This window comes from Gossypium raimondii, chromosome 7, assembly GCF_025698545.1.
Source record: "Gossypium raimondii isolate GPD5lz chromosome 7, ASM2569854v1, whole genome shotgun sequence".
NCBI classification, from domain to species: domain Eukaryota; kingdom Viridiplantae; phylum Streptophyta; class Magnoliopsida; order Malvales; family Malvaceae; genus Gossypium; species Gossypium raimondii.
The window spans coordinates 5,563,620-5,590,859 of NC_068571.1; the positions used below are offsets into that span (position 1 = coordinate 5,563,620).

Consider the following 27,240-nt stretch of genomic DNA (forward strand, 5'->3'; position numbering starts at 1 on the left):
TATAATATATCTATTTTTAAACACAAGATTCATAATAATCACACTTGTAAAAATAATTTCTAAATAAAATGTTAAATTTCTAATCGATATTCAAGAAATTCAAGATTATAAGTACAATCAAACCTAATTTCTTCAATGATTTGTATTAATCAATCTCTAAAAATTATTACTCGATCACGATATTAGAAATATCATACAATAACACCCCGAACCATTCAATAAATAAATAACTAAATCTTGCATAAAACCCTAATCTATCACAGAAAAGCTAAATGTCTAATTTTCTAAAGATTAAGCAATAAGACTTGAAAAAAAGTTATTACCAAATTAGGGAGACCCGTTTGAAAATATTGAAACTTTTAACATCTATTTTGTAAAAATTCAAGAGAGAGTGAGAGAGGATAAGAGATTTGAAAAAAGAAGAAGAAGATAAGTGTGGAAAGGAAATAAAAGAATTAGGTATTTTGAGGTTTTAGTGAATAAAGAGAGATCCAATTTTTATATAAAAATAATTATTATTCAAAAATATTAGTAGGAGCTTTTCAAATTTTTTCCCATCAATTTCTTTATGAAATTATTTTAAATTTTAATAGAAGCAATACATCAATTATATAATTTTTAAATAAATTATATATTTTTATAGTAAAAATATAATTTCATCATTTTAATAACTTATATATTTATAATTTTTAAACGATTAAATTAAAATTTTATTATTTTAAAGAGATTTAGCATAATTTTATAATCACTAATTTAAAAATTTTATAAATTATAAATAGATAAAAAAATTATTTGAGAGTGATCCACCGTAGAGGTGCTCATGGGTCGGGCTGGGCCGGGTTCGGACCGGGCCCAGAAAAAATTTCGGCCTGTGTCCTAGGCCCGGGACCAGCCTGGCCCGAAATATGGGCCTGAAATTTTGTCCAGGCCCGATCCAAGAAGAAAATCATAAGCCCGAGCCTGGCCCGGCCCGACCCATTTTTTAAATAAACACCAAAATTTAAAAAAAAAAATAAAAAAAGTATTTTAAAAAAAAATTTTAAAAATAAAAAATAAAAATATTTATTATATTCGGGCCGAGCCGGGCTCGGGCCAAAAAAGTGCTACCCGAGGCCTGGCCCGTTTTCTAAACGGGCCTCATTTTTTTGCCCAAATCCATACTTCGGGCCTATATTTTTATCCGAACCCTCTCATATTTTGGGCAGGCCATCGGCCCGGGCCACCCGGCCCATGAGCAGCTCTAATCCACCGCCAGCCCCCAGCTTTAAGTAAACATAAAAATATCATATCAATCAAAACACCTAATTTACTCTGCGTTAAATTGACAACAACTGCAAGTTCATCAACAATGCCGTCTTAGCTCAGCCGGTAGAGCGCATGGCTTTTAACCATGTGGTCGTGGGTTCGATTCCCACAGACGGCGTTATTCAATGTAGATTTCGCAGAGCTGTGATGTTTTCTAAACAATGTTTTTATGCTCCCAATTCTTCTGATTTTATCACTAACCTATTGGTTTAATTGGCAATTTGGCATTTCTCCAGAAATTTTCAAAGCTATATGCTATATATGTATAAACACAAAGTAGGCCACAGCCTTTGACGAATTTAGTGTATCGTTTAGGGTGGTAACCTTCTATAGTCGATGTCACTTACGACTGCATTCATCTAAACATTAGAATTTCAAACCCCAAATTTTATAAACCAGTTAAAATGAATCTTGAGTTCCATTCACTGCTTTTTTCATGTAGTCCTTAGAGTTTTGAAAAGCTGAATCCAGTCAATGATTCATGCAAGCTAGGTGCTTTATGTTGCCTTTAGGATTTGGAATGTATACACTAATCTGATTAAGTGTACAAAGAGAGAGAGAGAAGAAAAAGATTCAATATTAAAAGGACACCTATCTTGGAGTGATAAACCAAAACAAAGTGGTCCTAAAATAAAAAATTAAGAAAAGCAAACCATGCATGTGGATGCTGCTTATCTCAAACCAAGCATAATTATGAGGTGGTTAAAGAGTCTAATCCTAAAGCTTTGATGTTTATCAAACCATAAGCAAGCCTTGCCCCACCATGTTCTTCTTTCCCTCACATAAAATACAATAAAACCTCTCATTCAGCCTCCTCATGCATTTTCAAATGCTTACATGTCTGCCACTTTTTGTTCTTTATTTCCACCTTTTTAATTAATTAACTTATGATAACTTTCAACTTTTATTCATAAATTACAATTTTTTTTGTAAAAAAAATTACAACAACCTTACAATATATTTATTGTTTATCTTGTAATATGTTATCCACCAATGATCACCAACTTGAAACTCGGATGAGATCTAGGTCGCCTACCTACGACCCGACCAAGAACCACCAGATGGATATGCGCGAGCCGTGCAATGAAAGGATAGCTAGGGGAGCTTGCTATATTAGCTTGCACAAGCCAAGGGGAGTTTGTGATCCCAACTCGCATATACCCAAGGAGTTCGCGTGTAGGGGGCCGTGAGGTCTAGCAGGCAACCCAAAGCAGTACACGTGTTCAACATGCTGGAGGCCTGCTCAGAATGTCAGTCTTATAAAGAGTAGGGTCAAGTCCGTTAACAGTGAAGTCAAATCGTGAAAAATAAAAATATGTATAAATATCCGAATGTTCCCTTTAATGAGATGTATAGAAAATTACTCAACACAATCATAACTATTTTTAAATTGCAAGAATGATTTTTAATTACATAAATACTTAAATATTATCATATAATTATTTGTAATATCTTTTAAATAAAAACATAATGATGAAAATGGAAACTAAACTAAACTCTAACAGGAAAAAAAGATTGAGCTCTAAAACTAATATACTTTTATATATCAATGATCAATAACCAACAACATCTATGATGATATAATATATTTTATTAGTGTCTTTCTATAAAAACATAAACTAATTTTATCGAGGGTGAAAATGGCCTATTTATAGGCTAAATTCATAGGCCAAATAATAATAAAATAACCTACACTAATCGAGTTTAAGTATAAAACTAAAACATAATTTAACCGAGAGAAGAAAACCGAAAAATAAGAGGCATACCTCCACAATTATTTAATTTAATTTTTATCGATAATTGTTTAAATTTTATTAAATGATAATGTTTTCATATTAAATTTGAAAATTAATAGTTTTTTATGAACTCTTTAACCTTTGCTCATAATTCATAAGGTTGTATATTACAATGTACTGAATAATTTAAATTTATAATTTTATTTTGATAATAATTATAATATTATTTGAATATGATATAGCAATTCATTTTTATCAAAAGCTATAAGCGACCAATTGACAGTTAAATCTTTGCTTTTCTTTTTAATAAATTTGATTGTTGTCGAGGAAAAGAAATGTGACAAATCCACGGTTAATATTCTTTATCATATAAATTTTACATCTTTTAAAATATTTTATTTTTATTAATTATTAAAATTTTTAATACACAAAATTGTTAAATGTATTTAACATAAAAGAAAAAAAAAGTAAGTATAATTCGATAGATTTTAAAATAATAAAAATTAAATTTCAATATTTTTCTCTTGAAAGATACTAGTTTTCTACCAATACTCTTGATTTGCATAGGTCTAATGAATTCCGTGCGGAGTAGCACAAGAGGTGCAATGGTTTGGATCGGTTACTGTTGATGACTCTCCTTGTGTCGCTTCCTTTTTAAGCATCCACTACAGGCTTTAGGAATGACACCATTCAGCTTTGCAATTATCCTAGCAACATCATATTCAACCTGTCGTTGAATCCTTTGTAAAGAATATGACCAAGTTTCTCATGCCAGAGCTCCAATTTTAACACACAAGCTTTGCTACATGTGATGGATTGAACTACTTTATAGTAGTTGCCAAAAGTGTGAGCACCTATCATGATCTTCTCTTTTGACTTTGATGAAACCATGCGTTTGTATTTGTTAAAGTTAACAAGCATGCCTTGATCACATAATTGACTTATACTCGCCGAATTTGTTTTCAGGGCATCAACAAGAGCCACATTCTTTAAATTTGGCAATCCACGAACATTGAAAGTTCCTTTCCCAAGGATATGACCTTTCTTCCCATCACCAAAAGTGACTTGATCAACATGATGTTCTTCAAAATCAAGCAAGAATGATTGGTTACTTGTTATGTGACGAGAGCAACCACTATCAAAATACCAAACTGATGCAAAAATTAGTTTGAAAACAATGAAACTATGCACAACTGGAGTTTAAATTTTTTTCTTTAAAACCTATAATTGTGATGTTTATAGAAATAAACCTATTACACGAATTAAACTTGTGTTTTCGGATTAGGTGGACTTTGTCGTTCCTAGCTTTCAACCACTCGATCTTCACCAGTAATCTCGACCTCAATTTGCTATAGTGTGGATTCTATTTGCAAATCGGTGAAAACTATAGTGAAACTTTCAAGGTCTGGAAACAAAAGACAAAAACGATTCCTACAAAGAGTGTATATGAAAGAGTGGTGTGTAACATCTTGTTTTTCAGTGATACCAGAACCGGTGGTTTTGAAACTTCGATTTTTGATGATCGAGTTAGTAAATATTATTTTATAATATTTACGAGTCTATTATAAAATTATAATTGATTAGTTAATTAAGGAAAAAAGGACTAAAACGTAAAAGACGTAAAACTTAGTCACTATTGATTTTTATTAGCTAAGATGCATGATTAATGTTTTTTAAGAATCTAAGTGGTAATTAGACCCTTTTTAATGTTGGTGGACGATTTATGTCATTATTTTAGATAAAATTTGATGTAAATTAATTAAATATTAAACAATAGTTAAAACATAAGAAACATAAACATCTTCTTCTTCATTTTGCTTCTTACAACTGAAATCATCATTTTTGAAGGGTTGAGGATCAACCAAGCTTAATTATCTTGCATGTAAGTCCAAATCAAGCCTGTTTTTCGTACTTTTTATGATTTTAGATCGTTATAGCTTAATTTAGCTAACCTAGGGACTATTTATAAAATTGTTAAAGGTTTTGGAACTTTCCATTAATAATTTTTAGTTGTTCACGAGGTTAAATGATAGATTTATGAGTTTGGTTGTTAAATAAGACTATTTATAAAGGAATTTTGTTAGTTTTGAGCTTAGGGACTAATATGCAAATATGTTATTCTTAACATGAAATTTCTCAAAACTTTAGTATTTGAAGATGGATTGGGGATGGAAATGTGATCGATTTTAAGTTTGGGGGTTTAAATGTAAAAGTTATAATAGTTTAGGTTTTAAGGACTAAATTGAACAAAATGTAAAAGTTTATGGAAATGTTGTAAAATGAAGTTAATGGAAATGCAAATGAGATTGATAAATTGAATTTAACTATTATATAGACCAAGGATTGAAACGTAAGGAGGAAAGTTTGGGAGAAGGGAAAAGTACAAAATAGTCTATACGAATCAACCCGTTAGCCAAATATAATAGGTAAGTTCATAGTATAGATGAATATATATAACTTGTGCCATCATGAATTGGTTTTAATTGAATTGTGAATGAATCTTTGATACTAGATTGAAGTTATAAATTGTTTACAATTAAGTATAAGGTGAGAAAGTACTTATTTGGAAATTGTTGAATATTTGTGAAACACGATTTATATGATTTCAAAATGAACATAACTTGTTTACAGCACATGTACGGATATCATGGAAGTGCCTTAGATTTATGAAAGTTACGAATCCTATTTAAATGTCCGATTAAATGTAGTAAACAATTAGGATACAATTGGCATGCCAATAGGGTTAAAATGCGCACTTGTATGGGTTTGCACTTTGGTGCCTCTGTTCACACTTTAGTGTCTCTGTTTGCACTTTAATGCCTCTGACTGCACAATTATGCCTCTGTCTTGCACTAGACGCCTCTGTATAACATTACGATGCTACCTGGTGTGGTGTGGTGTGGTGTAGTTACTCGAGCATCCTAATTAATTTGCTATAGTTCATTGGGCTAGTACAACTTGTGATTGATCATCAAATGACTTGTTAAGATCTATGAATGCATATGAATGATTTGGATTGAATTCATGAAGCACATGTAATTATCTTGTGATTTGAACTCGTGTAAATCTTACATGTTTCTCGTATATTAAATGTCATGTTGATATTTTTATATTACTTGTTTAAATTTCAATTACATGATTGAGGTAAGTTGATTTAAGATTTAACTATGAACTTACTAAGCTATATACGCTTACTCTATTTCATTTCCTGTTTCCTGTAGTTGATGTTTTACGGAACTAGGTAGTAAACTTACACTATCAAGCCCCAAATCTTTCTTTTATAAATTGCCAATTATAAATATCATAAGCAACAAGGTTTATCGTAATGTTAGCTGTAATAGTCAATACCATTGACACTTTGACAGCCATATCAAAAACAATTGTCCCAACATATTTCATTATTAATCTTTTTTTTTTTTGAAAATGCCAGCTGATGCTATTAATGGGAAAAGAAAGCCAATTAGTTATAGGCCTTAAAGACTAATGACCCTACAAATGTCCCTCCCTAATTGATCACCAAAATGGTGCTTTGAAACTCACAAAAACAAAACAAAAAGTAATGGAAAGCACACAGAACAGACAGAAACTTGAAAATGAAAACAAACAAATTCAAACTTAACAAAGAAAAAAACCAGGCCTGGAATTCCATTCCTCTTTAGTAGTTTAAGCAACATCTTTTGTGTATCAGCAACTCAAGAGACCAATTACCCATGAACAACCAATTTCTGACCTTTCAAGCTCCAGTCTTTGTCAAAATCCTCGAGTTCATCGGATAGACCTAGCGTCACAAAGTCTGGACTCAACTAATCCAATTATCCGTATCATATTTGCCACTCCTATTGTAGTTCACCAGTTCTTCCACCACATGCGGTACTTCTTTCATCCAATATAGGGGGTTATCATAACTCCATCCTTCCAGCGCCATTCCATGTGCCATTTTATTGGCTTCCCTTGGTATAAATCTAAACCACATTCTTCTAAATTTGGGTGCTCTCCCATCGATTTCTTAAATCAGACTGCTTTTACATGATCTATCTTTTTCTGCGGAGTTTAGTTTTCTGATTACAGTTAGGGCGTCTCCCTTAACACATATATCTCGAAAACCCATTTCCTTTGCCATAGTAACATCCTACAAACATGCCCTTACCTCAGCCATAATCGGGTCTAAAATATTCTCCTATGGGTAAGAACACGATGCCATCACCAATCCTTCTTTATTCCGCACACAAATTCCTGAACATGAACTTCGAGAATGTTGATTAAAAGAAGCACACAAATCTTTTAGTCTCTTTCATATTCTTCAATATCTTACCCATTTGCGTTATTTCTGAATAATAAGCATTGATAAAACCCACAATTTCATGTGCTCGCTGCCTTATCCCTTCATGGTAAATTCTGTTGCGATTGTACCAAAGAGCCCAGAAAGAAATAGCTTTGATTTTACATGCTTCATTACTATAATTCTTAAACTCAATGCTAACCATTTTTTCCAATTGGAATCTCTGTTGGTTGTTGAGTGAGTTACCCCCAACTCCCGCAATACTTGTTGAGTAAAAGTGCAATCCTGAAAAAGGTGGCTCACCGTTTTCTTTTTTGCTTGGCATACTGGATAAAGCGTATTCACCATAAGCTTACGAGCTATCAGGTTATACAACATGGACACAAATTCATTAGCAACCCTCCACATATGTATACGAATCTTGCTTGGCACATTAAGAGCCCACATTTTTGTAAAGAACTAAGATAGATATTCATGTTGTATCATAGAATCCTCTACTGTAATTAGTCATTTATATCTACTTTTGACTGTATAAATCACTGTATTATTACCTTTCCAAATTAACGCGTCCTGTGGTTTACTACTCGCCAACGGGATTAAGAGAATTCTCTTCAGCTACTCCTCTCCAAATAATAAATGAATAACATCTTGCTTCTAGGTAATAGATTCCCTCTCGATTAAATTAGACACCTTAGAATATCGAATATCAATATTTTGACATTACACCCTACCATTTCCAGGCTCTGGAACCTAGGCATCATTCCAAATATTTACTTCAGTACCGTCCCCAATTCTTTACCCCACCCCCTCCTCAAGGAGTCATCTAGTTCCCTAGATATTTCGCCAGGTATGTGAAGGGTAAGAACCTAATCCTGCACTCATAAAATCCCCTATTGGGAAATATTTTGCCTTCATTACTAGTGTAAATAAAAAATTAGGCTGTGTAATAATTTTCCACCCCTGCTTCGCCAATAGGGCCATATTAAACGTCGATAGATCTTTAAAACCCAGCCCTCCTTTCGCTTTGGAGACACATGTATCACTCCACTTGCTCCAATGAATGTCTTTATTAGTTTTTGAATTACGCCACCAAAACTTACACATTATATTCTAAAGTTCACGACAAAACGAAATTGGCAACATAAAACATTGCATCGTGTAGATCGGAATAGCTTGTAAAATGAACTTTAGAAATACTTCCTTACCCCCAGCCAATAAATAATGCACACTCCAATTATTCATCATCTTAATAAAACGTTTTTTAATTCCAAAAAAAGCATGCTTTTTCCTATGTCCAACCATTGTTGGCAATCCCAAATACCTCTTTAGATTATTAGAAATCTAAACTCTTAAGATTCTCCCCATCTGATCCTGCATTTCTTGTCCAATGTTACCACTGAAATAGATTAGAGACTTGTCATAATTAACCAACTGTCCTAACACCGCTTCATACTCATTGATCACGTTTTTCATAATATTTGTACCCTCAATTGATGCCTCTCCAAATAGCACATTATCATCAGCAAAAAACAAATGCGCCACTGAAATACTACTTCTCCCCACCCTTGCCCCAAAGAGCCTCCCCTCCCTCCTAGCCATGTTAAGTAATCGTCAAAACCCTTCAACACAAATTATGAACAAATATAGACTTAGGGGGTCTCCTTGCCTCAACCCTCTTGTAGGCTGAAACGCATCCCCATGTGCCCCATTAATCACCACTGTATATGATACACTAGTGACGCACATCATTATAAGTGAAATCTAACCCTAAAAAAAACCCATACTATGCATCATTTTCTCTAAAAAGCACCACTCAACTCTATTATACACTTTGTTCATATCGAGTTTTAAAGTAAAACCACCATTCAAAGTCCATTTTCTTCTTTTGAAAGAGTACAAGTTTTTATATGCCACAAAAATATTGTCTGTGATTTGCCTTCCTGGTACGAATGCCCCGTGAGTGTCATCGATACAATAGTTAAGCACCCAACAAAACCTATTGACTAACACATTCGAAATAATTTTATATATCACAGTACAAAGGCTAATAGGTCGAAACTAACTCATAGTATTTGGCGAATTAACCTTAGGGATAAGTACAATGTTTGTATGGTTCACCTCATCTACATTTCATCGACCATTTAGCATATCCAAACAATACCTAGGAACATCATCTCCTACCACATGCCAATACTTTTGAAAAATTATTATAGAAAAGCCATCCTTACCCGAAGTTTTAAGAAGAGCTATGGTTTTCATTGTCTTAACAACCTCTTCTGCTTTAAATTCCACCATTAATTACTCATTAAGCCTTTCTATGATACATAGTGATATTGCCCTTTCTATGATACATAGTGATATTGCCGAGAGTAATGTATCACAGTTGCTAACCTCTTTTGACAAAAACAAACCTTTAAAATAATTTGTAGCAATTTTAGATATCTCATCAAAATCATTAACCCAATTCCCACAATCACTCTCCAACCCCCTAATCATGCTTTTTTATTTTGGTGAGAGGTACTCCTATGAAAAAATGTCGTGTTTCGATCCCCCATCCTAAGCCAGTTGATTTTCACTTTTTGTTCCCAAAATAATTCCTCCCTATCAGTTTCAAAATTCAACATTAGTTTAACCTCTGTAATCTCCGCTAAAACTATATCACTAATATCACCAACACTTAATTCAAGCAGTCTAGAATTTAAATTTTTCGTTCGTCGCTCCCTTGATACTTTCACTTGGTTTGCCTAATAGCTCAAGCTTACACCCATCTCCTTCAGCTTCATTAAAATATCCTTCCCATTTGAGTTCCAACCATGTTTAACTCGCTCATTGAAGCCATTATCCAATATCCAATCGACATTGAAAGAAAATTGATATTGTTTTTCTGTAATTCGTAAGCTCTTATCCCCATTTGTATCCACAACCACCGGCCAATGATCAGAAAAGCTATGTTACAAGTGGTTCACCGAATACCCTGTAAAAAGATTCCACCATTCTGGATTAGCAACCTCTTTGTCTAGTCTTTCCCTTATATTATTTCCAAGCAACCTACCTCTCTCCTAATGTGTACTATTGCCTAGAAAATCCCAAATTGCTCATCTCACAATCTTCTAGAACTTCTCAAAAAGTAACTATCTGTCTTTCCTCACAGATTCTGCCCCCTTATTTTTCAAAATAGAACAAAATTTCATTAAAATCTCGCAGAATCAACCATGGCTTATTATTCTCGCGCTTCAGATACCTTAATAACTCCCACGAATCCTTTCTAGCATGCTCCACAGGCTCTCCATAAAAACCAGTGAATCTCCATATTGCCATATCATTCCCCTCATCCACCTCCACATCAATGTGGAACTTCAAAAAAAATTTTAAAGATATATTCAACCCTCCCTCCACCTTAACGATAAACCCCCTCTCGTCCCTTCCGTATCAACATCAATTCCATACTAAAACCACACTGCCGTCTAGTTTTCTCCATACGTTTACCAGTAACCTTTGTTTCCATAAGAAACAAATATTTGAGGTTGAATGTGTCTCAACTCATTTTTGAGACGTTTGATGGTCTGTGGCTGCCTCAATCCACGAACTTCTAACTGAAGATTTTCATTGCATTCGATTGGCATGTTTGCTAACGACCGTCGATATTTAATTTCCTATTCCCATCTTCAATAACCCTTAAGGTTTGCAAAATCACCCACTTCTGTATGAAATCTCTGCCTTTTCTTCCCATCAACAAACTCTACAAGCAAATCTTCCAACTTTGATCATTCTCCCCTTTCCTCAAATTGCCCCACCCTATCTTCAAACCTCTTATCCATAGGCTTTCTTATATGTCGAACAAAATGCCCCTCTGAACCCTTTCCTTCGTTATGATCACTTCGATTGGTTACATCTGCACCAAATCTCATCTCTCTGCTCTCCCCTTCAATTTTCATTCTTGCCCACCTATTAGTCTCCAATTCCTCCCGCAACCATTTACTCACCAACTGATTCCTTGGTGCAGCCCTCAAAGACAGATCCCATCCAAATTCTACCTGCTGATTCCTTAAGTTTAATAGAATCGGATAGAAGCTCTCCCCGTGAGCTAGACGACCGCATAAAAAACAAAACAACCACAATTTTTCATATTGAAACAACATATATATGAATTTATCCTACTCGATTATGATTTGTTTCTTCCTTTTAATCGGGAGACGAATATCAATTACAACCTTAATCTGCATAAAATTTCTTACCCCCTCATTACCAGCGACGCATCATACTCCAAGAATATCCTAATAAAGTCCCTGAATTGTCGCGCCATCCCCTCCGTTAGAAATCCAATCGGTAAGTTCCTAGAAAATAGTAGTCTAAAGAAGAACTTGAATTGGGTCCTCACCCTATGGAACACAATAATATGTTGGTTAAAAAACCATGGCATACCATCCATAACTCGCTTCAAATTAATCTCGCTATAAAATCGGAATAAAATACACTTGTCGTCAATCTCCATGATAGACACCTCTCTCAATAGATGCCACAAGTCAGCTAGAGTATTTTTTAAAGACGAAAAATTCACAATACTGTCCATAAGAACTCGCATTACCAGGGACAATCCATACTCTTGATCAACAACGATATTGTCCCCTACCACTATCATGGGGTCTTCCTTTTCATCCATAATATTAAGATTGGCCAAATCTTCATCCACTGTATTAAGATTAGCCATGACGCACCCACAAACCTAAAAACCAAATCTCCACAAACGACAAAAACCCTAGCAAATAAAAAACCCTAAAGCGAAACTTGTGCAACAAGACAGACGGAGAAAAAACAAACTCGTGCTACTAGGCAGACGTTTCTTTACTTAACCTTAATTGTTAGTTATTTTAATATTCATTATTAATGTTTTCTAAAGTAAATAATTTTTTTTCATTTAACTTTTTAATATCGTTACATGTTTTTGTATTTTATTTTTATATTAACTCATATTTTAAATATTTTATTATGTTTAAGATTTATATTATAATGTAATATATAATATTTAAATATCTTTTGTTATATTAAAATGTTTAACAATAATTGATAAATAAAAAAACATTAGTCTTAAATTCTTTTAAAATAATCTAAATTTTTAATTTTTAATTAGTTAAATATTTTTATATAAACATATATTAACTATATAAGAAAATCACATCACATTAAAGCAAATCAAATCAAAGTCATTAATTTGCTACCTCTTTCCTCAGAAATATTTTAATTGATCATCTCTCGTGACTTGAAATCCTAGCTAGTAGTTAGATTGGTCCAAGTACCTACTCGAACCAACCCTCTTCTTGGTTAGAGAGGCGAACGTGAACCAAACCCTAGACACCAAAAAAAAAAAACCTAGCCATCATCCTCTTCCTCCCCCTTAGCTTTTGTTGAGACCATAGGTTTATGTGGGGGCGAATGTAGGCCGTGTTGTTGAGTTATCCATCCCTCTCACACGTACGCACCTTAATTTATTTGAAGGATTGAGTGAGGCTAATGATATATATTAAATTAAAAGGAGACAATGATATACTAAAAGAAGAAGAAAAAAAAACTTGATGAAATTAAATTGAAAGTTACAATGAGTTCCAAGTTGTCATGAACAGAAATCAAGCTTGCAAGTTGTCACTTTCCTCACATATGTATGCACCCACTTGATTGTGGTCCAGGTAGAACCATCATCCTTTACCCCTCATCATCAATGGACACACACACACATTTTTAGATATTGATGAGATTGTGAGAATTCCAATTCGCTTAATGGTTGAGTTTTTCATTACCTTATAAGATGATAAAAGCCCTACCTTCTCTCTTATTTAATGAAAGTAGATTTCATATATATTAAAGTCTCTACATTCTTCCTAGTGATAAAAAAAAGTTGCCCCTTTCTTCTTCCTTCCTTCTTTCTCTTCATCTTTATCCTCTATGTGTGTGTGTGTATGTATATGCTTGTTTCATGTACAAAACTGTCTTTTTTTTTTCATGACAATTTATCTGCTGTAAATCTTATTAAATTGTTGTTTCAAGTATAACTTTTTGTTAGGGTTGGTTGCATTAATCGAACAAGAAGAAGAGAAAGGAAGAAAATACAACATACAGTGGAGAAAGGTGGGAGGGGACCATACACTATAGCTAGCTTAGAGTTTGATCCTCTCTCATGCTCTTCAGAATTTTCAATATCATTACTTATTTGAAAAACTATTATAATTGATATATCATAATCATCCTAAGGTGGTATTTAAGAAAAAATAAAAAAATATATTTTTAATTTAATTGCGGAGTTAAATTTTTCGATGTTTCAAATAATAATATTGTTATACATACGAATACATAGTCAATAGAGGTTTTTCCTAAAAGAGGCATACTGAATTTTAATGTGTTAAAAATTTCACCACCAAATATATCAAATAAATTATTCATATACATATATATATATATACATGAAGTTGCTTCATCTTCACACTCATTCATAATATATATATTGATACATTACAATTTGAGGGAGAAGATTACATTAACAAAGCTTGAAAGCTAGTTTTTGGGGGTGCCAAACAAATAGTTTAGCCATGGGTCCTTGTTGACTAAGAAAGTTATATTTGGTAGTATATAAATATTTATATATTATTGGTATATTAGTTGCGAAATTCATAAATAGGAGGATAATGTGCTTCAATGTAAGCGCACTTGAACTCACATCCTTCTATATTAACAACAATGTTCATGTTAATCGGACTAAAACTTATAATCAGTAACTTAAATCCTAATTAAATAAAAAAATGTAAATCCCATATTTTAAAAAATCCCCTAAATGAGAAGAAAAGAAAATTACATCCTTTTTGAATGAATAGGGTATTTTTCCCAATTGAAAAACAGCAAGAGCACCATAACAACTATAATTAACAACAAAAATAATAATTTTGATTGAATGGTCAAACATCTTTATGGAAGAAAAAAGAAGCTTTATAGTTAATGAGGACAAACTTGAGTTTTCATTTCCTTCAATCGATGAATGGAATATTGAGAAATATATAGTGAAGAAACTGATTTATCATTATGATAATTTATCTCTTTGTGTTTTATTTGAGTCTTGTTGCTGCTACCGACAAAACATCACTCCATGTCCATAGCCCACCAACAATCCAACGTCAAAGCAAAATTAAGGCATTCAAACTTATAATTACTTGAGTTAAACAAAAATGCTAGATTATGGGTAAATTTGAAATAATGAATATGATTATGTTTTGGATTTTAATATCATGATTCCCGTTATACATGTATTTTCTAGACTTATCAACATAAATACCCTCAAAATAATATTTGTTGCTTTGTAAAACGAATGGGTTTTGGGTAATTTTTAACCGAGTTGAGATCTAGTTAATGGGTGACACCGATTCAGTTAAAAATTTATTTAATAATAAATATAGATAGAGGGTAACAAACTTGTATCTTAATACTATTGAACGTGTTCAATCATTAGATTTCTAATTTGTAATTATTTTATTTAAAGATGATATAAAAATAAGAAAAAAACAAAAGTGTTATTATAATAATATTAATTATAATTTAAAAGAATATTATAACTGAGTTGGTGACTCGATTAAGAGTGACACCAACTCAATAAAGTACTTAAATATAAGCATATAGGTATAGATTAACTAAACAAGTGGAATTAAAATATTATCCAATGATCAACTTTGAGATTGGTGTGAATTGAAGACTTGAACATATGTGTTTTGCTATTTAACCGTAATCAAATGTAAGGTAAAACAATTATATTAAGTTGCAATAGCGATCAAAATTAATTATTACAAGTATTGAATGAAATAACTAACAAAATTCAAACGAACTATCTTGTATTTTTTTTTCTAGAAAGAGATCAAATAAAGAGTGAGACTCAGGGTGTATTTGGTTGGATGGAAAAGTGGAGGAACGAAGAATACATATCCTCTACCGCTTTTGATGCCCCTCCAACCGTTTTATCTCTTCAATTTTCCATTCTTCCACTTTTCTTTCCACTCTACCAAACAAAGCCTAAACTCTAAAATCCCAATATTTCAAAATTCTCAACATTGCCATCAAATTTAAATTTAACATAAAAAAATGATAAACTATAAAAACAGTCACTTATGTTTGCCTTGGATTACATTTTAGTCATTTATGTTATCGTTTTGTTACGAAGTAGTCGCTCAGTCGTTAAGCTTCGTTACCTCTCTAACGACAATCCTACGTGACAGTCCAAATAAGTTTTAAATGCCAATTTGGATGAGAATAGTTTTTTCAGTCAAAATGGAAAAGAAAACTAAAGGAAAAAATGAGACGAACATTTTTTTTTCCAATTTAAGGTGTAATTAATTTAAAATTTTCAATTAATTAAAATCCTATTATTGCCCCAGTTAAACATTCAAGTTGGCATTTAAAATTTATTTGAATTGCCACATAAGATTATTATTAGGGAGGTAACGAAGCTTAATGATAGAATGACCACTTCATAACAAAACGATAACACAAATAACTAAAACGCAACATTTAAAATATAAATGATTAAAATAGAATCAGTAAAATAAATAGGGAGAAGAGAGAACATTAAATATTAAACAAAATAAATGGAGGAGAGAGGGGAGAGGCCCCCACAATCCAAGTGGGAAAATGGAACCATGTGCGCTCATATGGTAGTTGGCTATTTCAGCCCCCACTTCACTCGCTTTTCTCACCTCTATTACCCAATCTGATAACGAAAGCAAACGCCTTCAATTCTATTACTATTTATTTTATTATCTCATAAAAACTTAAATACAAATAAAATAATAATTTCCCACTTAAAAACTTACGTTTTTATTTTTCCTTTAAAAAAAAAAGAATAATAAATTGGTATATATCCAAATCAAAGATTGATTCCCAAGTCTCCTTCCTCTTTACTACACCTCCCATTTCCAATCCCTTGCTTTTTCTTAATTCTGGTCACATGTTTTTGTTCTTATAAGTCCCCCTAACCACATCTTTGTCTTTCTTTCTTCCTGTCTGGTTGGTCTATTTAGATACTGTGTCAGAGACTTAGTCAGCTTTTGTCCCTGCGAACCAACCGTGTCTGAACTACTCCTCTTCCATCCCTTAAAAGGGCAATACCCTTATTAGATATTTGCTTGATCTCATAACCCAACACCCCACCCCCCAAAAAACCCTAATTTGTTATCAACTTTCGTATCTCAATAACTCATATAGCATATCCCCCCTCCCCATGAATAACCCTCACCATCTGAACCCTACTTCTCTAAAATCCAGGTTCACCACGAGGTTCCTCCGGGCCCTGACTAAAATCCGTGCTCAAAAACCTATCTCCTCATCTTCTCCCACAGAGATCTTCCGACGGTATCGAAGGATCAAGGCTGCAGCTGACAAGTCCATGGCTTACTCCGTTAGGTCGAGGAGAATTTGGAGTAGGGCAATGCTTTGGAAGCTTCGAAGCCGATCTTATCGTCGTCAAGACCCTTGTTCAGGCAGAAGATCTGGGAAGACTAATCAAGCCATCATGAAAAAATCAAGTAACGAGAATACTACAACAAGAAGGGAAGATGGGGTTGGGTTTGTTGAAGAGGCAGATGAACTAAGACAGCTTGTTCCAGGTGGTGAAACCATGAATTTATGCAACTTGTTGGATGAGACTGCACATTACATAAAGTGTCTTACCACCCAGGTACAGGTGATGAAAAAAATTGCAGATTTCTACTCTTTCTGAGTAATTATATATAAATATATTCTTATCACTTCAATATATATAAATAAATCCAAGGAACATAATTAAAAAAAAAGAAAAAAGAAGAGGATAAATTTGGTCTATACAGAGATGGGTGAGTATTTTATTTCTGTAGAAAGCATATATAGATATATAGCCAGCTGAAACAGTTCCTAAACAGAAAGTGATGATCAGTAGTACTAAGTGAAGAAACTTGCAAAATCTGTGTCATGGTATTTTAAAGTATTTGTATAGTTAATGTTGGTGATTTCTATTCCTATATATATGCATCTATTTTACATACAATTTGGAGTCATTTCCTGTTAACTCAGTGATTCTTTTATTACCCTTTCTTCTTCTTGGGTGTCTAAAGCTTTTGGTTGATCAACTATCATTTTCCACCTCTCTCTCTCTCTAATTTTAATTGTTTTAGTTATATTATTATATTGGAAGAAGTATGCATCAAGATAATTATATCAAGGTGAGAAAATTGTAGTTTAAGGGTATCTGTATATATAAAATTATCAACCACACAAAATTAAACAAGGATTATTATCCATTAAACAATAAATAAACACACTTCAAAGCAGAATGTTTTTCTTCCCAATAATGCCAAAACAATCAATCATAATCAATAATTCTTAATTTTGTCAAGAATATATATATATATATATATATATATATATGTGTGTGTGTGTGTTTATTCCTTTGCTTTAACACTGATTAACTATTCAGCTAATGCCTTATCAATCTTAATAGCATGCATATTATTATTATTACAAAATAGCAGCCTCTCATTTCCACTTAACTATCGAATCTTATATATATAGTATATTTTAGTTGCTGTGTGAGTTGTAAATTTTGACACTTTAAAGTTTAAATAACCCTAATGCTTGTCAACCATATTTTTCTTTTAATTATTTTCAATTAATAAAGTAATTACCTTTATAGAAGAAGCTTTCATCCTCAGATCCTCCATTTCCCACCTTCAGTATTAACCAAAACTTGTTCAAACTTCAAGGTCGTGTATAATATACACAGTGTAGGGTTAACTAGCTTTTAAAGCTAAAGTATTTTTATAAAAAATATTAAATCTATAACTCATCACTGGCTGGCTAGATGTATATTGAAATATCTAATTATTAAGGATCTATTGCTTTAAAGAACTGTAAGATGGTATAGCTTTTATTTTTTTTCCTTTTCACAAAACAAATTCAGATTATATTTATGCTAAAATCATGGTCTGTAAAAAACTTGTAAAATGAAAGCTAAATTGATAATCAAAGTGATACAGGGTATAAAGTATTATGAAAAATATTTGAGCCAAAATGTGATACTGTTTTTGCATATAGAAATCTAATTTTAAATAGAAAGGCTGTACATATAGAACTCATCGTCTCAAGTGTAGTCTGAGTTTGAGTCGTACTAATTACGTTGCTGGGTTAGAGCTCTTTTGATGAACTATTAGCAAAATTTGAAGCTCTCTGAAATAATGTAAATTATATACTATAATCTATTAAAATAATTCACTCAAATCTTAGCATTAGCTTAATTACTCCCTTACTACTTAAGTTTGAATTTATAGCTAGCATATAGAAATTAATTAAGTGATTTATTTTGAGTATATATTATCTTTTTTTTTGAGTATATGCACTGTCATGTAATATACAAGCATGCTTTGAATGCTATGTGAGTAGAAAAAATAGCCTATTGCATTGGTTTTGGTCTTTTGTCGAATAGAGAAAGGATTGTATGAAACTGTAATTCCATGTTATCCTTATTCCTTTCCAATAGGAGAATGACAAATCAGATTTTTCCTCTTGATTCTCAGCTTTTTTTTCCTATTGGAAAGGGATGAGGATCATATGTAATCACAATTTCATACAATCCTTTCTCTTGTGGATTAACCTTCTTGGTTAAAGGTAACTAATCACAATGTCGATAAAGAATTTAAAGGATGAAGGAATAAGAAATAATTAATGGTTTTATTTGAAAACCCAACTCTATTGATTATTATTCCAAAAATAAAAACTTGTTTGGTTAATTAGCTACTAATGTAGTGATAAATTATTTGTTATCATTGAATCTCAAGTTTAAATCTAGACAACTCATTCCTATACCCTTACGTAAAAATGTATAAAATTTTCATGAATTGAGTCGAGTCTAAATTTCTTTTATTCCTTTTACTAAGCTCAACATTCATAAGTAACAATACTTTTAATTAGTAATAAGGAGTAGCATTAGACTTGGAGAGATGTTGAACATCAACATATATAAATACAAGTATTGATGACATACCAAACTTTGATACCATACCCTGCTTGAAGGGGGCATTTAAATTAACCCAAATTTAATTAGCATTGATTGAATATTTCTTAAGGATTACTATAAGGTTTTTGCCAACTAGCACATCAATGATGGGTGGGTTTCTCTAATCACTAAAGAACTTTGATGTGGGCAACATAACATTCTTTCAAAGTATTGTAAAAGTTAGTGGTTCCTCAAGCAAATTAGGTGGTTTATGTTTACATGAGAAGGGGATCCATTAGGTATTTATGAAATTCATTAAAATAATATTTCTTTGATTTAATTTCTGTTTTATTTCTTAACAAATTTATAGTTTTTTCTTTAATAAATTACTCCATGTATCCATGATTTTAATGCATTTTTCATTTTCAGTCATGATTTTAAAAGGGTAAACGCACAATTGGTCACACAACTTTCAAAAGTTTTTATTTTGGGCACTGAAAATAAAAAAATTTGCAAATTGGACACTACCGTTAATAAACCATTTTCATTTAGTCACCCAACTCTAAACATTTTCATTTTGGTCACTCATTTTCTCTTTCTAAAACTTTATTTTCTTATTTTATTTTTAATAAATAATTTTAATTGTTTTCTAGTAAAAGGAAAATTTGTTGTTTTATAGGGAATTACTCAGGTTTTAAAGGAAAAACTTGAATTTTTACAGGAAAAACCTGAAGTTTGATAGAAAAACCATTATATCTTTTTAATTTCCTTAATTATTTCACTTTTTAGAATTAATTTTAATTTTTTCAGTAAAAGGAAAAAATGGAATTTTACAAGGATTTATCTGGATTGTTATAGGAAAAATCAATTTATCTTTTTAATTTCATTTATTATTTTTAGAATTAATTTTAGTTTTTCCTAGTAAGAATGAAAAACCTAAGGTTTTATAGAAAATTACTTAGATTTTTTAGGAAAAACCATTTTATTTTTTAATTTTCTTTATTTATTTTCATTTTTAGAATTAATGTATAGGTTTTTCCGTAAAAGGAAAAAAAACTTGGGTTTTCAAGGAGAAATATAGGGTTTTACAAAACATAAAAAAAAAAATTGAGTTTTTACAAATAATCTGAGTTAAAGGAAAATTTGGGTTTCATCTTCATAGCCTAATAGCTTAATTTCTTATTTAAACAAAAGTTTTTTGGAAAAAAAATAAAAGGTTAAAATGTGCCAAAAGTCTTTATACTTTTTGAAAATTGGGAATTTAGTCCCTATACTTTTATTTCATGGAATTTAGTCCATCTACTTTTCGATTTTAAAATTTAGGTCAAATTGTTAACACTGTCATATCCTTTTTGTGAAATTCAAGTTAATTACAAAGTCATTTTTTTTAATTACAAGACTACCAAGTGAGTACTTCTTTTATTTAAGAAATGTCACAGCAACAAATTTAACAAAATGAATTTAGTTGTGCTAACGGTTGGACCTGGATTTTGGAATCTGAAAAGTAAATGGACTAAATTTCATGAAATAAAAGTATAGGGACTAAATTCCTACTTTTTGAAAAGTACAGGGATTTTTGGCACATTTTAACCAAAACAAAATTAATATTTTAAAAGAAAATGAGTGACCAAAATAAAACTTATTAAAATTGGGTGACTAAAATGAGTATACAATAACATTGAATTAATGAAAGCAACGAAAATAAAAACAGTTGTTAACAATAATGCTCAATTTGCAATTTTATTTTATTTTGATACCTAAAATGAAAACTTATGAAAATTAGGCGGCCAATTTTATATACTGTGGTTTACATTTTTAAAACTTATTTTTCTAGATGTTGATTTTATTTTATCAATTTTATCAACATAACTAAGTTTTGTCTATCTAGTGAAAAAAGGGTAAATAAGTAAATATGAATGAGTTTTTTAATCTAAAATTTATGGTACAGATATTTTCATATCATTAATGTGATATCCGTCTATTTATATTATATTTAAGTGGTCAATTGAATTGGTGTCATAAGTGAACCGAGTACTAAATTGGTAAATGTTATTAAAAGTGTGTTTTTGACTTTTACACAAAATAAATCTAGAAAAACACCACACAAGGTAGGACTTTAACCTAAGACATTATGGTCTTCAAAAGTCAACTTTACCGTTTCAATCAAAACTTTATTTATTATTTACACATTTTTTTCTTAAAGTACCAAATACAAATTCTGTATAAAATTACTTGGTAGAAACTTTTAAACCTCAACCACTTCAACTATGAAAATTATTAATTTAATACATTCAATGTTAAAGATATGCCGTTAATCTTTTCTATACCGGTCTTATTTATTTGTCAAAATTTTGAATGTTATGGAAACGTGGTTATTGTACATCTATAACAACATTTGAGATTTATATCGAAACTTTAATAAAATTTGATTAATATATTTTTATATAAAATTTAAAGAAATAATATCTTAACTAAAATTTATTATTTTTATTTCAGTTTTAGTAAAATATAAAACAAGAGACTAATGTAGAGAACTGAATTAGTAGAGCGTAGTTCAAAAATTACGATTGTTGTTGTTATAAAATACAAAAATAAAACATAGAAATCAGTACTACACTGTTATTAGACAATGTTACTACAACGGATGGGAGGGAAGTAAAAGTTTTGGGGGAAAGTAAAGAGTTTTGGGAGTTTGGGGTAAAAATGTAAAATATTATAGTTTGTTATTCAGTTTATTCGAATTATTCGAATTTGAAAACCAAACTCGAAATTCTAAAAAAAATTCGAGTTGACTCGATTAATTCGAATAACTAGAAATTCGATTTTTTTTAGTCGAATCGAGTTTTGCTCACCCCTATCAGTGACTAAAATATTAAGTGACTAAAACGTAGCATTTCAAACATAAGTGACTATTTTGGTAGTTTACCCATTTTTATACAACAAGTGTTAACCTTGCTCGACCCTTTGTCCCGTTTTATTTGGGAAGATAGCAATATGATGAAAGCTTTGTAATGATCAAAGGAAGAAGCAAATACTTACCAGTCTACAAGATTGCCACCTCTGCAAGCGCCATACCTTAGTTTCCGATCTGACATTTACCCTAAGATACAGTGCGTTATGGTAAAAACACCAATGAAGAAAATGCATGCCACTCATAATATCTAATCATCTAAACAGGTTTTTTTGGTAAAGAGAAGGAATATATGTACTAATAAGTCTTGGATTCATTACCAGCAACCCCGTGGCGGAATTGGTGGCAAAAATCACTGAAAACTGGTGCATATTCCTTATGGAATGTGATATGACCAAAAATAAAATTCATGGAAGAATAAAAGAGAAGATGGGTACAGGGATTGATCTTTCTAGATCAACAAATCGGAAGGAATATTTTGAACAGCTTAACAAAACAATCATGTCCATGCAATCCGCATATAAAGTAAACAAAGACAAGGATATATGTCAAACTCATGACCAAATCAACTTGTCTTTTTACATGAAAACATGGTTTGAAGGTCGGTAGAATGAAATCGCAATCTTGTAGCCCATAATTGCGGTACGAAATTGGAATAATTTTCCATGTTAGGGTCCACCATATGTACATATTCCCTTTTGCTTGACTGAACTCCTCGAAAGGCTAAGGCTTTAACCAGGTGTTGGACATATGTAGCTTGGTAAAAAATTCTTTTCAAACATCATAACCTGCACTTTGATTGTTAATCTATGGGGCTGTGGATTGATTGAATGGAAAAGTGCAAGGATGGAAAGAAAGAGCAAAAATATGTAAAAGGAAATAAATTCTGAATGTACTTGATTGAGAAGAAAAATGAAAGCATATCTAACTATATTTTGTTATTCATATGCATCTTTCTTTCTATTTTTTCATCTTTCTAATTTTTTTCCCACCTTACTAAGTAAAACCTAAGAGCAACAGAATGCACATCTAACGATCTTTTGTTATATATATGCATCTTTATCTACAGTATACATATGTTAGAGACTTTCAGGTGAAGCTCGAGAAAGCACTTTTTCAAACTATAATAACTGAACCCCCTAGGTACAGTCATTTTTCTCTGCTCTGATTTCGGTACTGTACAGCATCTTCACTTTTGACAAACTTGTGCTCGACTGCCACTGCTGTTTTATTGTGAGGAGGAACATGTTCATGTGAGGATCGGTTAAAAAACATGACCATCTCTCTCTCTCTCTGAATATTAAAGCTAACTTGATTCATTCCTCTAAGATGTCCAATGTGTTTATTTCATTGAGCCTGGAAAGCAGAGCCAGTGTGAGGGATGAGTTGAGATGGTAGGTCTCTAATACGGAAACCATTGCCCCAGAAAGAGGCAAGAGAAAGACCCATAATAGCCATGGCGACGACAGAGCATGCAGGTGGAACTGCTTGACTACTGCTCCCGAGAAACTGGGTTGCAAGGAGACCTGCCATGGTGGAGCTTTGCATTCCAGTGCACAATGAAACCGTCCGACTAACTTCTTCTCTTTGTCTGCACATTAACAGCATGGTATCAGTCTATCAGAAGATCCGAATTAAATCAGCCAGTAAAAGCCAAAAATACTAATCAGATCATCCCGTATATAAATTGTAATCAGCATATGAAAAATCTTTTGCAAATCACTCTTCATTTCAAGCATTCCCCTACAGACAGTACTTAAAAGAGGAATAACAAAATGCTTAAAATTGCAACGAGATCCAGGAGACATGCAATTAGAGGAAGGTTCAAGAAAACTGGGGAACATTGAATACTTGAAACGGCAACTCCTCTGCCTGATTAGTACACATTTCTTATTTAGGTTAAAAACAAAGTACCTCAGAGGTCAAAAGAAAACTTGAAAAGGCGTAAAGCAGGCAGATAAGAAAAGATTCCAGGGCAACCAAAAATGGTATTATTTACCATGCTCCAATAATCATGATGTGATGATGTACTAAATGTTCTACTACGCTTGATCAAAGCCATTCCTCCACTAGAAGTTTATGAATTTCTTATGCTTCCGCAAAGTCAGAAAATTTAAACTCTTATGAGGGAATAGATATCATAGATGATAATCGGATGGGAAAAAATATTGTGGATAGTGGTCACAGCTCTTATTTTGGTTTTAAAGGTGACATTTTCTATCCTAACACTCTTGTCAGTCTATATTTTATGATCATGGTATCATAACCACAAGGATGGATAGGTTAGCATACAGAATTCTAATTTTCTCCCAAACCTTGTATAACAAATGACCTGCAACTGTTATATTCTGGTTCTGTTCTAAGGATATGCAACCTGTTATTTCTCAGGGAAAAAAAAAGCTTGATTTGGCAAAAGAAAAAGAAGCACGTTATCTATAGAGGCCAAAGTACGGGAAAGATCACAATCTGATATAGAAAAATAATATCACCATCCTTACAGAGGACTTATCTCAAGTTCTAGTAAGTGTTAAGCCCCTGGCATTCTGTCAAGTAAACCAGGTGATATGACTGCTTAAAGCATAAGACCAAGTAGGACTATTTCTAACATACATCAGACGTAGTACACAAGTTCTAAATTACCTGAAAGCAGGAACTTTTGAGATCCAATATCCCACAGCAAATGCCACAGCATGAAATGTCAAAACAGGAAGAACCAACTGAAGACCCTCTTTAGATAAAATTTGACTCCTATTCAATGCAAGAGGGCTACCAATGCACAAGGAAGTACAGATCATAGCAACAAAGGGCATCACAGGTTGAAGGATAGTGACGACTGGTTTTGCATAGGTATTGAGCACAAGCCCAATAGTGATAGGAACAAGAACAACCTAACAAGAAAAACCAAGCAAAACATTTTACATTTCACCAAGAAACAACAATGCTTACTTGAGAATATTATATATGTTGAATCACCACATTACCTGTAAAATCGACTTCGACATAGCAACAGCATCAACCGGAACGACAGACCCTATGAGAAGGCCGGTTAAAAGAGGGGTGACTATCACTGATGCAATGGTGGTAAAGCCAGTGAGAAGTATACTCACTGCCACATCTCCTTTGCTCAAAAAGCTAGCATAGCTAGACAGTTGAGCCCCTGCAACACAAGATGTGAGGATAAATCCTGCATAGAATGTCGGAGACAAACAAAATGCCTTTGCAACTAAAACCCCAAGTGCCGGTTTGAGCAAATACTGTGCAATAAATCCAACAGATAGCGGTAAAGGTCTGCAATGAAACAAAATCATACAAAGGAGCACCTTTCAAATTGGGCAAACAAAATAACATAATTAGCAGCCATATGAAACTGCACATGATATAAAGAGAAATGAGATACTTTTACCTTTTGAATGCAAGTGTGAAATCATCAAATGAAAGTCTAATTCCAATGGACAACATGATCCCACCAAGTGCAGGAGCATACAAGTCCTTAGATACCCTACATGAAAAATCGTGTTTTATAATTGTTTTTCTTCCTTGAACAAAACTTATGGAAAAGAAAACCGTTGTAGTCATACAAAAGAAGGAGCAAATACAACAATCTAAGAACTGTTCTCTCTCCTAATATATTAAATTAAAAATTGTCCAAGGGGTATCGATTTTCATTTGTTATTTCCTGAATCTTACTCAATTGTGTAAAAAACCATATACATTTCAGGTTTGAAAAAGAGAAACAGAGCTTTGAAGATAAAAACAAACAGAATATAAAAAGGTGAAAGGAAAAGATATCATAAACAAAACTACAAAGCTTGAAGGAAACAGAAAAACCAGTCAACTAAAAGCCAACATGAGTGAACATTTAAAACTCACAAAAAGCCAGAAACTGATATAAGTGACCACCATATATAAAAGAGCAAAGTAAAAACTGAATTTTCACACACACACACACACACACAAAAAAAAACCGAAAACCCAGAAAGAATTAAGAATTTGATTATTCAAAAACTGATTAAGATGCAAAAAAATAAAAGGAATAACCAAATAAAGAAGTTTACCAGGTGAAAGTGGAAGGTTGAACAAGAGCAGCAACAGCGGTAATAGCGACAACAAAAGGAAGCATTGCTGACAAAACCTGAGACAAATCAACCTTCTTAGATACTTGGGTAGCGCCACCACCTGCGTTACTCCCAAACGAAAGTCTCCGCGACCCAACTCTCCGGACATACGGCGTCGTCGAACAGGCAAATACAAACAACCCTCCTCTAGTACTTTTAGTAATTTCACAGTAACCCTTCCTCCCACTCAGCTTCAATCCATATCTCGAATAAGAACAACAAACTGGCGACGTCGCCGGTTTGGGAGAGATCGAGAGCTTCTTGGCTTTCGAAGTGAAGGCGCTTGTGGTGGGGAGAGAAAGATAGGGAGTAAGTGAGATCATTTTTATCGTATTCGGCAGGGAATTGAAGTTGCTTTTGCCTTCCTTTGGCCGGCGCCGGAGAGAGGGATGGCCGGCAACAAAGGTATTAGCAGTGGTGGAAACAAAATGAGAGGAGGTGAAGGGAGATAAAGGGATATATATGTTTCTTAGGGAAGTTCCACAGTAGTTGATAGGACAGTTTAAGTTGGTTGTATTCTAATTTTCATCTGTCAGGAAATAGACGGTAATGGTAAAGTTAACAACCCGTGTTAAAATCTTTCAAGGATATTCGCAACGCTTATCCTTATAACATATTTGTATCATCTACCCTAGAATAACAACAATTAGTCACCTACGCTCTAGGTTATTCTAGAGATTTTATATCTACCTACTTGACTAAATCACAAAGAGCGCCTCGTGGAGGTCAATTGATTAAATGAGACTTATTTGACCTACTTGAATTAGCTTGATTCGTAGAACATGTGGAGAAGCTCATCTACTTAAAGTCTTGGTGGCCTAGTGAAGCACTTAGGAAAAATTAGGGCTAGCATGGTAGATATGAAAACTAATCTTATAAGAAAGATTTGTAATCTTATAATA

General features: G+C 32.5%; 2 protein-coding genes and 1 non-coding gene across 3 annotated transcripts; 2 read left to right on the forward strand and 1 right to left on the reverse strand.

Annotated features, from left to right (window-relative positions):
- Nucleotides 1-1,350: 1,350 nt before the first annotated feature.
- TRNAK-UUU (transfer RNA lysine (anticodon UUU)) lies at nt 1,351-1,423 on the forward strand. Its single transcript has one exon. It is a non-coding gene; the product is annotated as a tRNA-Lys (tRNA).
- Nucleotides 1,424-16,233: 14,810 nt separating this feature from the next.
- On the forward strand, nt 16,234-17,368 carry LOC105804208 (transcription factor IBH1). The gene has a single exon (XM_012636712.2). It carries the CDS (start codon nt 16,568-16,570, stop codon nt 17,063-17,065), a length of 498 nt encoding a protein of 165 aa, XP_012492166.1. The 5' UTR covers nt 16,234-16,567; the 3' UTR covers nt 17,066-17,368.
- A 5,725-nt stretch (nt 17,369-23,093) lies between these two features.
- LOC105804201 (probable sodium/metabolite cotransporter BASS3, chloroplastic) lies at nt 23,094-26,821 on the reverse strand. The gene is made up of 5 exons (XM_012636705.2): nt 26,279-26,821; nt 25,627-25,722; nt 25,205-25,511; nt 24,864-25,111; nt 23,094-23,814 (listed from the first exon to the last, which is right to left on the reverse strand). The coding sequence occupies exons 1-5, from the start codon at nt 26,659-26,661 to the stop codon at nt 23,571-23,573; spliced, it is 1,278 nt and encodes a 425-aa protein (XP_012492159.2). The 5' UTR covers nt 26,662-26,821; the 3' UTR covers nt 23,094-23,570.
- Between the last annotated feature and the right edge of the window lie 419 nt (nt 26,822-27,240).

What these genes read in the sequence shown, in the direction of transcription:
- LOC105804208 (XM_012636712.2), top strand. Translation starts at nt 16,568, where the DNA reads ATGAATAACCCTCACCATCTGAACCCTACTTCTCTAAAATCCAGGTTC.
- LOC105804201 (XM_012636705.2), bottom strand. Translation starts at nt 26,661, where the DNA reads ATGATCTCACTTACTCCCTATCTTTCTCTCCCCACCACAAGCGCCTTC. An exon ending in CAACCTTCCACTTTCACCTG is followed by an intron (nt 25,723 to 26,278) that starts GTAAACTTCTTT and finishes TTTTTCATGTAG; the next exon opens with GGTATCTAAGGACTTGTATG. An exon ending in TTCACACTTGCATTCAAAAG is followed by an intron (nt 25,512 to 25,626) that starts GTAAAAGTATCT and finishes GTTTCATTGCAG; the next exon opens with ACCTTTACCGCTATCTGTTG.